Source organism: Gadus macrocephalus, chromosome 12 (assembly GCF_031168955.1).
Source record: "Gadus macrocephalus chromosome 12, ASM3116895v1".
In the NCBI taxonomy this organism is placed as follows: Eukaryota; Metazoa; Chordata; class Actinopteri; order Gadiformes; family Gadidae; genus Gadus; species Gadus macrocephalus.
Genome location: NC_082393.1, coordinates 20,066,629 through 20,077,664, shown reverse-complemented (window position 1 = coordinate 20,077,664; position 11,036 = coordinate 20,066,629). Strand labels below are relative to the sequence as shown.

General features: G+C 41.8%; 2 protein-coding genes across 2 annotated transcripts in view; one reads left to right on the top strand and one right to left on the bottom strand.

Moving 5' to 3' along the window:
- mcf2l2 (MCF.2 cell line derived transforming sequence-like 2) overlaps positions 1 to 3,686 on the bottom strand; it is a 95,499-nt gene extending 91,813 nt beyond the window's left edge. The window contains 1 exon segment of the mRNA XM_060066780.1: positions 3,420 to 3,686. Coding sequence (XP_059922763.1) covers positions 3,420 to 3,498 — 79 coding nt within the window. The 5' untranslated portion in view covers positions 3,499 to 3,686.
- A 2,432-nt stretch (positions 3,687 to 6,118) lies between these two features.
- On the top strand, positions 6,119 to 10,722 carry rfc4 (replication factor C (activator 1) 4). The gene is made up of 11 exons (XM_060067554.1): positions 6,119 to 6,305; positions 6,653 to 6,780; positions 7,163 to 7,241; positions 7,370 to 7,449; positions 7,863 to 7,982; positions 8,206 to 8,349; positions 8,531 to 8,651; positions 8,835 to 8,960; positions 9,351 to 9,431; positions 9,782 to 9,895; positions 10,095 to 10,722. The coding sequence occupies exons 2-11, from the start codon at positions 6,665 to 6,667 to the stop codon at positions 10,185 to 10,187; spliced, it is 1,074 nt and encodes a 357-aa protein (XP_059923537.1). The 5' UTR covers positions 6,119 to 6,305; positions 6,653 to 6,664; the 3' UTR covers positions 10,188 to 10,722.
- The last annotated feature ends 314 nt before the right edge of the window (positions 10,723 to 11,036 follow it).

Below are 11,036 nucleotides of genomic sequence, written 5' to 3'. Positions count from 1 at the left end.
AAATTCACTGCCTACAGATTGCTGGAAAACAGCAGTCTGGTCTCTATTTTTGGTTATTTTTTACTCAAACTTAAATCGGTGATGTTTTTGGTCTTTGCCTGTGTTGTTTAGATGGGCTACACCTATCACGTAACCTCACGTAACCATCTAACCGTATTGTGCTATATGACTATTCATAGTCATATATCATCCTTGCTCCAACTGAACTGACATCCAAGAATGACCATAATGAGATACAACGAATATTTATCTAATTTATCTAATATCTAATATCGAATCTAAACACATGGGGAACAGCTTGTAAATATCACAAAATATTAGTATCTTAGATAGGAGATATTCTCTGCTGGGAAATTCAGGATATAGTCTTCAATATATTTAAAACTTCTTGAAATAGCATAACCTCATAGAAATGCATTTGAAATGTATTTACTTTTGTTTGTATTTTCATGTAACATGCAGAATCTTTCTTTTGTATTGTGCTTTAGAAAAGGGATAAACTAATTAAGTATACCGTGTCGTTTCACAGTGCTGGATAATCCAAGCAGTGCTTGGCAGTAGTTTTAAGCCCTAGGCCTATTTCAAAGGCCTCCTGCGCGAAATGACATGCCCAAAATGAATAGAGTATGCCTCTACAACTACAAGGGCTATATGAATAAAGTTGGTTTCAAAAAGAAGGTAACACCTGTGAGGTGGCTGCAGAAGTTTCAGAATCAACATAGATGTTACTGTGTCAGAGTAAATTCAGTTAGATAATAGTAAGAAATGTAAATTTTCAATTTTTGCCAAGAGAATTATTTAGAGTGAATACCACCTTGAAACTATGGGATAGTAGCTAAAACCCCAGAACCTTTAGGGAAACATATAACAACATCTGATTAGTATGTTCCAGGATAAATGCTAATAAAGTGAATAAAGTGATTTTAGAGAGGTTTTAGTAGCCTACGGGTAGGTACAGGCGGACTAAATGGTGCCATTTGTGGACTTTTGGGCAACTAGTTTTAGTTAGTAAGTTATATTTAATATGACTAACTAACTAAAACTATCTAGGATACACTAAGAGCTGTCATGACACTGCTGGATATACCCAAGATATTTTGGGTATGCATTGGTCAATTTGGATGATTGACCCCTCTATCGAACCGTCAGAGCCAATAGAGTCGAGGGACAGTCAAATCGAGGGACCCAAATCCATGTAAAAAAACACCAATCGCCAATCAAAAGTATCACACTGTATAACGTTCTTTATTTGTTTATTTATTTTGCTATTCTTTGGCTGCTAGTTCAGTGAGTAGAGTGATACGATTGGTATCATTGGAATCTGTGGAGCCTCAGCTTTCATATGACATATAGTTTGTGTGGGTGGCATGAAGTAGCGAAATCGGCGGCGGCCAGTAGGCCTACGCGCATGGACGTTTTGCGTGTTTTGCTACGGGCTCATTTAGATGCTTGGTGTTAGAATTGTGTTTTGTTTAGGTGAAAATGGTTATCATGGGTTTTTAGCCGAGCTTCTTCCCGTTACGTGGGTATGCACCATGGACATGTTGGAGCATGGTGGTGCTGTACAGCACACGTTGGCGCAGCTGCCCCCGCCCCCGGGGGCGCTCGGGTTTAATAGATCCTCGAGACAAACTTAATTTAGTTGTTCTGCAGTAGACGTTCTAAAACAGCACAAGTGAGCACCCTGCTGGTGTACAACTGGTAACATGGCCACTTACGTGGGTGAGATCAAAAAAGGGACAATAAATAGACAAAGGACTTTATGGATGAGAGGACCTCCAAGGGTGCACAGAAGGAGGGTGTCATGTACAAAGATAAAGGATTGAATGTTTGAATGGTTTTTTAAAAAAAATTAAAATTAGAGAGAGACGCAGAGAAATAACAGGAAAAATAAATATGAATCGTGAAATGAAATGTATATTGAAGTTATTTTTACCATTTTCTATGTTGAAATTAAAAAAAAAAGAAAGGTACAAAGGCAAACATGCATGTCCCCTCCTCTTATTGGTGACAAACAACTGCAGCCATATTTTACAAGCCACCAGCCGTTATGAGGCTTACTCCTCCCCCCCTTGTAAAATCAATGCCCGCCTCACATCGTCTGTCTCAGTTTCTATGGTAACACTGCGTGTGGTGCAGCCCTCCCCCTCCCCCTCCCTCCTTTTCTGCCATGCAGGAAGTGCCCGGGAGAAGGGGAGGCAGTCTCTGTGACAGTATCCAGCGTGGCACAATAACCTACTTCCCTCGTACGGAAACACACGGACGCAGGGCAGTGACGGAGCAGAGCAGGGGAAGGGGGAGGGGGGAAAAGGGGAGGGACTGGAGCAGAAGAGGAAGATGGGGAGGAGGGGGGGGAGAGATGGAGAGCAGCAAAGGGATGGGAATGCAAAGGAAAGGAGCAGGAAAAGGAAGAGATGGGCATAGGGGAATCAATAAAGAGAGAAATGGAGAGCGCTCGGGGAAAGGGAGAAGAGGAGGAGAGAAAGGGAACAAGGACGGATCAAGAGGAGGGAAAAGGGGAACAGAACGAGGAGGATGGAATGAGGGCAAAGAAAGAGATACATCAATGGAAACACGAGGGTAAAATGGAGAACGTGGAGTAATACTGAATCTAACAGGATTTGACATGAATGTGTACTATGTGTAGATGGGGTACACAATGCTAACAATGCACTTGAGCAAATGTAATGACATACATTTGTTTTAAAAACAATGTAATTCATTCGATTTAGACTTGAAACATATGATTACATTTGTTGTGCACTCATTGTGCACTCACATATGACATTCTTCCGAGGAATCCCCTGACCAAAGTCATGGTTGGATATCTACTAAACGTTGTCAGGTCTAATAGCTACATCGTGACATGACTTCAACGACCTTGTGCACCTATTCAGGAAGCAATGAATAGGTGCGTTCTGAGAATATCCTCTCAAGCAATCCGGTCCCAGCTAATGCCATAGCGACCTTCAATTAAACCTTATTTATGACCCCTGGTGGGTAGGGCTCTTCCACTGCAGCCGTAAAGTAGGTCCATGGCAATCACCTGCAGTTTCCTCGAGCAGTGGGACAGTGCGCCAAGAAATCCAAAGCACACACACACACACATTCACAAAAGCACAGAAACACACACACACACACACACACACACACACACACACACAAAAACAAGCACACAAAAGCATTTGCAGATGCAACTATAACCGTCTTAATCAACCTACAACCCTATAGGCAGACAGACAACATCAGACACACACCCCATCTCGACTACTACATTTCGCCAGGGCTCTCCCGCCCACACACTCTCTCTGGAGAGAGATAAACCAGAAGGATTTCAGGGCCTGACCACATAGAAGGAATACACAACAGTGGTTGAGGAAAGGGACGAGTTTGTATGCGCGTGTGTGTGTGTGACTTACCGATGTGAGTGATGACACACTCCACCCTCTGCAGCAGCTCCTGTACGGACATCTCCTCTTCTTTCAGCCAATACAGCATCTCAGGGAGAGGGTCGCATCCACCGCTAGTACGTCTCTCTCTCTCTCTCTCTCTCTCTCTCTCTCTCTCTCTCTCTCTCTCTCTCTCTCTCTCTCTCTCCCACACGGGCTCCCTCTCTCTCCAACACAGGCTCCCTCTCTCTCTACCACGGGCTCCCTCTCTCTCTACCACGCCTCCTCACTCTTTTCCCCTTACCTCGTCGTACTCGCCACCTCAAGTCGCTCTCCCCTCCCGCGCGTGTCTACTGAACTCTACTGTAACATTTATTTTTTGTAATGCTCTCTTCCTCTTTCGCTCTCAGCTTCTCTCTCTCTCTCTCTCTCTCTCTCTCTCTCTCTCTCTCTCTCTCTCTCTCTCCCTTGGCAGGTTTTCTCAGGTTACAGTTTTACCACATATATGTGGTAGAAAAATATACTTATAACTGCTAATTATAGATCTTTCTTCCTTTTTGCATCCTGGGCATTTCTTCTTGATATTTCCCTTTGCCTTCTATTGAGACATTTCTTTTTTTTTCACTTCCTCGATTAGATGAATTCTCCTCTCAGAATGACAACATCCGTAAAGCGCCCGGTGATGCAGCCACTCCCAGGTAGACTCACAGTCAGCCAATCAGTCAGCCAGCCATCCAGCCAGTCTGTCCATTGAGCTAAGTCACTTCTGAATGGGAGGAATTATCTCCATTAGCCCGTAAAATGTCCTTCCATAAAAAAAGTCTGAAAATATAATGGCTCAGTGAATAAAAACCCTAGTAGAAATGTTCATCCTCTTTGTGAGTATTGGTCCAGCGCATGCGTCATCGTAGGAGTGATTCCACACAGCACCAGGAAGAGACGCCTGCCGGGGCTAGGGGTTATTGTGTGTGCACTACTGAGCTATACTGATGCTCTTGTTCAGTCTGATAAAGGAGCTGAGTCACAAGGCAGGAGCGAATCAGAGGGCTTCCACACCTGCCCTTGGGAAAACAAGGAAGAAAGGGGGAGGGATGGAGAGAGAGAGGAGAGAGAGAGAGAGAGAGAGAGAGAGAGAGAGAGAGAGAGAGAGAGAGAGAGAGAGAGAGAGAGAGAGAGAGAGAGGGAGAGAGAGGGAGAGAGAGAGAGAGAGAGAGAGAGAGAGAGAGAGAGAGAGATGAAAAGGGGGAGGGGAGTGCTAATGAGTAAAATAATATGGTTCCTGGAGCCAGACATTAACTGGAATGGACTGAGGAGGGCATAGCCAGAGGTATTGACTGGTTATATGGTATATGTATCTGGTTAGTCATTGTCGTGGCAATTTCTTTATGAGATATTGCCTCTAGCACAAATGACACTTCTAAAGGCTGAAAGAAAAAAAACACAATCGAATGCAATAGTTGTAGACCATTAACCTATTTTAGTGTATGCATACACTCGTCTCATATAGCAGAGTGAGCCCAGAATACAGGTTCACAGAGCTATTTAAACAGCTTCATCCCCCTCCCCACAATGCAATTGTCAATGATCAAATCAGGGAAATGTTAACCTAAAGGACAGAGTTGCCTGTGTTCTCAAAAAGTCAAAGAATGCATAAGGGGATCCCTGCTACCTTGTGACCGGTTTAACCCTAGGCACAAATGTTATCGTTAAAAAACTCAGAACAGGAAGGTTGGATATGAAAGGAATAAATCTTAAATGATTAAAAGTAACCAACAGATGGATTTTTCCATCACATAATTTAGAATGTATTTTAAAAATAGAGACACATAGTGTAACGTTTGTACAGCTACCACAAGAAGTGGTAGCTGTATACAATTGTAATAACTAGTGCGAGTTACACTCAGATAATGTAGTATTATGCTGTGTAGGCCTATATTACTAATCCAACTGGAATGAATATTTATTGAATGTAAAAAACTGTTGTCAAACATCCTTATGATGGATGCAAATATAATAACCCATATAATTTCATCAAAGTGTAAAATAATTAACGCTAAATTATCCGAATGTTTAAGGTTTTAGCGATTGTAACAGATTGTAACTGCGATTGTAATTGTCAGTCGAAACCGCGAGAGCGCAAATCAAACACCTCCACACACCTGCTTCCGTTTCACAGTGACAGCGTTCTCGACTCATTCAGTACTTCACAAGTCATCTCTCATCTCTTGCTCTCGCTACCACTTTTCCATGTTTTGGTGAAAGCTGATTTGCGAACCACGGGGCATTATCATCTGTCTACGCCCAATACCCTCGGGACCACTGCCTGTGAGAAGACCATTAGCAGCAGCCATCTGCGTCTTGCCCATCCCTCACAGAGTTACTTATCTCCTCTCTGCCAACCTATTCATGTCCTGCCGAACGCTGCTAGACAACAGGAAATGAGGGATATATATCAATGACTCATTGATAATGTTTTTTTGTGTAGCCCATTATCGGTCTCTCTGTAGATTATACTTACGTAGGCTTACTTGTTATTTTTGCTATGTTTTATAGACCCACAAATCGGTGAACAACGCTTTAACAAACGTTTCACTTATTCAAACGAAAAACAAGATGTGTACAAGATACGTACAAGATGTATACAAAGCGATGCAATAACGATACGGAGGCGAGAGACAGCCTCAGCACCGACGGCTTGTGATTGGACGCAACATAAAATCGTCAGCGGAAGTGATCTTGTTCAGGGCGGGAAATTCTAGCATTACCATTACACATGTCAACACAAGTACCCACCTAGACAGCGGTACTTATACTATATACAGCGATAGGTTATCGAACAGGTTACTTGCACACATACTACTCTAACGTTAACGTTTATTGGATTATTGTGGTTCTTCACAACACCCGAGGTTTAAGGTAAGATATATCCGAAACACCCCTTCGAACAGTAGGTTCATGTAGCTAGCTTGTCAGCGACTCTGACTGCTCGGATAATTTGTAACCTGTTCAATAAATCGAGTTAAAAACAATACGGACATGAAACTGATTTAGATTACGCTTCTGTTTGTGTCCTACTAGAATCCAGCGTTCTAATCTATCGGTTGCTTTGTAAAGCACTTCGTAACTTCAACACTTTGAAATAGTATTAAAGATACAGTTACAGTATCTTATTTATATATATATTTATCCTGCAATGATGCAACATAAAATCCGCCCATTGTAATATAATAAGTGGTCTCATGGAATGTGCCTGTGTCGGACAGACAGGGGGAGCCATGCAGGCCTTTTTGAAAGGTACGTCTGTCCAATCTAGCAAACTCCAGAAGGACAAGGGAGCCCCGGGTACCAGCACAGAGAAGAGAGTCCGACCTGTCCCTTGGGTCGAGAAATAGTAAGTGCCAACAGCAGAGATGTGTTTTAATGTTTTCTGAGCTCTATTTTATGATTTTATTTTATCGTCAAGTGTATTGTAGGTAGTTAATAAGTCTGTCGGAGTAAAATATAGGCCATAGCTTGTTATTATTTGTTTCATTAAAATTAATTTATATCATCGAGTTGAATGGAACTGTGCACATATGCTGACATTTTTGTTTTGCAAAAAAGCAACCTTTTTTACTGAAAAATCCAGTAACAAACTGAGCCAGTGAGAAATTGTAACTGAAGACTGGAAAAAAAATACCTCTGCAAAAACTCAAACTGAACCCCTTCATGCACCTGCTCTAAATAATGAAGATCTGCCTTTTCTGACCTCTTTTCCTACCATGACTTCACAGCAGGCCAAAGTGTGTGGATGAAGTTGCTTTTCAAGACGAGGTGGTAGCAGTATTGAAGAAATCTTTGGAAGGGGCAGATGTGAGTATATTCCAGTGCTTACATGCACATGTACACATGTTTGCAGCTGGTTCACAACAGATACTGTCTAGTTAATGCGATGGGAGTTGAGGAATGTCACTAAACGTGTGTGATAATTTTTTCTCCAGCTACCCAACTTGCTATTCTATGGTCCTCCTGGAACAGGAAAGACCTCTACCATCCTCGCAGCATCCAGGGAACTCTTTGGGTGAGATTGCCAAAGTTTTGGCTAGAGGGGATAAGACATCCCCAGCAGTTCATGACCCATTTCTTTGGTGAATGTGTCCCAAATATCTGTGTTTATTATGATACCGCAAATAATGTTAATAGCACAAAAAAATAACTGAAACGTTAGCAGCCCTGGGCATAGAGAAACATAATCACGTCCATTATCAGTGTGCTGTCTGACTATTGGCATCCATTCATTACTCAAGGTTTACACTGTCTTCTGTTATTGTTATGATCTTAAAACGAGGACAGTCCTTGGTAATCTCTCCTTGAGTTTATACAAATAAAGTATTGATGATATGCATTTACATTTGCAAATCAATAGTTAGGGCCTACTTAAGTATGAATCTCTGTGTCCCTTCCCTAACCATTTTTTCCTTTTTTGTTTTGTAGTCCCCAGCTGTACAAACAGAGGGTGTTGGAGCTGAATGCCTCAGATGAGCGTGGCATCCAGGTGGTCCGCCACAAGGTCAAGAACTTTGCACAGCTCACCGTGGCTGGAACACGCACAGAGTAAGAAGGTTTACACTCAAGCACCAGCTGATCTGTACCAGTGGATGTAGAGGCATAATTTTTCTATAATTGAGTGCCACAGTTAAATGAACGTGGTTGGGCACAAAGCTGTGAAAGACATCAAATCCTGGATTTGGAAAATGGATTCACTGTATGGCTCCTAGTGTGTGTGTATTTAACTTGCTGTGTTTATTTATGAACATGGTGTACTGTTGTATTCCAGTGGAAAGAGGTGCCCTCCCTTTAAAATCATCATCCTGGACGAGGCTGACTCCATGACCGGGCCAGCCCAGGCGGCCCTTAGGAGAACCATGGAGAAGGAGTCTCGCACAACCCGTTTTTGTCTCATCTGCAATTATGTCAGCAGGTAAGGGTCACCAACTTTTAAGAAAATTAAAAGGCCCCTTCCATTCAGTATTGCGTCCTGGTTTCAACCTCCTGCATTGTTATTATATACAAGGTGTATTACTTTGAAAACATTAGTTACGATTATGATACCCCACCGTCTCTCCCACCCATCCTTGAGTCGTCTGTGTACTTCCTCGCAGGATCATCGAGCCGCTGACCTCCAGGTGTTCTAAGTTCCGCTTCAAGCCCCTTGCCAATTGGATCCAAGAGGAGCGGTTGCTGGAAATCTGTTCAAAGGAGAACCTGAAGTACTCCAAAGAGGTAGCGTTTAATTGGTTCCACATATAGGGATTGATAGGTTAGGGATAGGTCCTGTCTGATTCTGATGATCCAATACAGGGCACGTATTTCTGAGATTTTATTCAATTGGTGATTTATATTGAACCTTGGAAGCGATATTGTTGCTAAATGAGCACATGCTTCTATCCCTCTCTCTCTCTCTAGGGTATAGCAGCGTTGGTGAAGGTGTCGGAGGGGGACTTGCGTAAGGCCATCACATTCCTCCAGAGCGCAGCACGCCTCGTCGTAGACCAGGAGATCACAGAGAAGACCATTGTGGAGATCGCCGGAGTGAGTCCTCCCTCCCTAGCTCCTTCCCCCTCTGTAGCTGCTCCAGTCATCTTCAATTGCCACTTGACTTCAATCATTTTGTATTAATAATGGATCCCTTTACCGGACCACACAGGCTTTGCGCATGATAAGCGAATATTAAACTGAAGTTTCTTTCAAATTTCCTTTTCACTCATCTATTTCTTCATAATTGAGGTTTGCACGTTTTAAAAGGTTGGGAATGCTACTGGTATTCTGGTTTATAGGAAAGCTTGTCTTGTTGGGGCTGGTTACTTTCATTATTCGATTGGTTATGTTAAGTGTGGCTACTTCTTTAACCTCTTTATACATGAGCTCTCGGTCTCACTGAATCTCATTGGAATATTGTCTTATGGTTTTGTTTTGCTACAGGTAGTCCCTTCCAAAATGATTGACAACTTACTTCAAACCTGCTTCAAAGGGACTTTTGAGAAAGTTCAAATTGCCATTAAGGTAAGCACTGTCTAGCCTTAAGGATGCCGTTGTTTTGAAAAAGCACAGATACATTGTTGGTTGCCGATTTAAAGGTTATAATGTTAAATGTCAATAAAATATATTTCATTTATAAAATAGGTTTTTGAAGAGAAGGTTGCTGGGTCGTTAGACCTTGGTCTTGTTTTGGAGCTGAAGCCCCAAAGTAAAGCTGTACTTTTCCCATTTACTTACTTACTGAACGTCTACGATTACCCTTAGCCATAAAATACATTGGCGGGACAATAGACACTCTTTACGTAACCCTTCCTTAGCCATTCCATAAACCTCTTTTGATAATTAATGTGTAACCCTGAAGGTTTGTTTTTCAGGACATAGTGGATGAAGGCTATGCAGCCACTCAGATCCTGATCCAGCTCCACGAGAGCATCATTGAACAGGACCTAAATGACAAGAAAAAGTCAGCTATCACGGAGAAGATGGCGGTGTGTACCACACACTGTCGTTCTAATGAGGAACAAATTTATTCAGATCGGTGTAATTTAATTAAAAATTGTGTGTGTGTTTGATCAGTTTAAGAAGGCTGCACACAATACTTTGTCAACTGGGTTTGAAAGTATTTATTGTTGTGACAGGCTTTTGAGCTAATTGAACATGCATCTATTTCTTTCTTTATCTCTCCAGGTAGTGGATAAGTGCTTGGCGGATGGAGCCGACGAGTATCTCCAGCTGTTGAGCCTGTGTTCGATCATTATTGAACAGTCCTCTACCAACTGACACCTTGTATTCCGGCGGAGGCTGAGGTTCTGCCTCCAGAACAGTTCTTACAGAACACAAGCACTTGTATCTACCCTCGGCAGTACAGTTTCCAACAGTCTAGTTTATAGAGAATTCGAAGTATGAGCTTAATTGATGTGTCGAGTTTATATTTTGACTAAAGTGACCATCAAGCCGTAGCATTTTGGATTTAAAGCCACTGATAACAATGCTACACGGTAGCTGTAATCATAATTTGAGCTACTTTCAGCAATGTTTGTAAGGAAGTACCCAATGATGGCACCAAATAAAGCAGGCTAGTAGCAATTGCTATTTATTATACTGATCTTTCTTACTCCTTTAAATAAATGTAGGACTTCTGACATCCAGTCGACATCGATATAAATCCTTGCGATTCTACCCTTACCGAGTAAGGTTATTCATTTGGTAACCTCTTCAGCATAGCATAAACAGCAATTGTAATAACCTGTTCATTTACATTCTCATTATCTTTTTATACTCTTTGTATTTTACTACTGATAAAAAGTAATTTGTATATTGTTGCTTTTGTTCAGTTATTGTTTTCGTTAGACTTTAGGAACATTTCTAAATATGAGAGAATGCACAAACATCAAAATGGCTTATTAGCCCATATTCAGACATCTAGGCTCAAAGGCAAATTGTCCGTTGAGTATTATTTTTATTCCATATTGTGAAGAACAAAGTTAGAAAATCTTACCTCGGGAAGACAGTTGAATTATGTTCTACCTAATAAAAATATAGATACTTGTCTTTAGTTATTTACTATATTTATTGCTCCGCTTCAGACAATCTGTTCATACTTCTCCTCCTGGACGCGAGGGGCGCTCC

Coding starts and splice junctions, on each gene's coding strand:
- rfc4 (XM_060067554.1), top strand. CDS start 6,665: ATGCAGGCCTTTTTGAAAGGTACGTCTGTCCAATCTAGCAAACTCCAG. Junction 7,450..7,862: donor GCATCCAGGGAACTCTTTGG/GTGAGATTGCCA, acceptor TTTGTTTTGTAG/TCCCCAGCTGTACAAACAGA. Junction 8,350..8,530: donor ATCTGCAATTATGTCAGCAG/GTAAGGGTCACC, acceptor ACTTCCTCGCAG/GATCATCGAGCCGCTGACCT.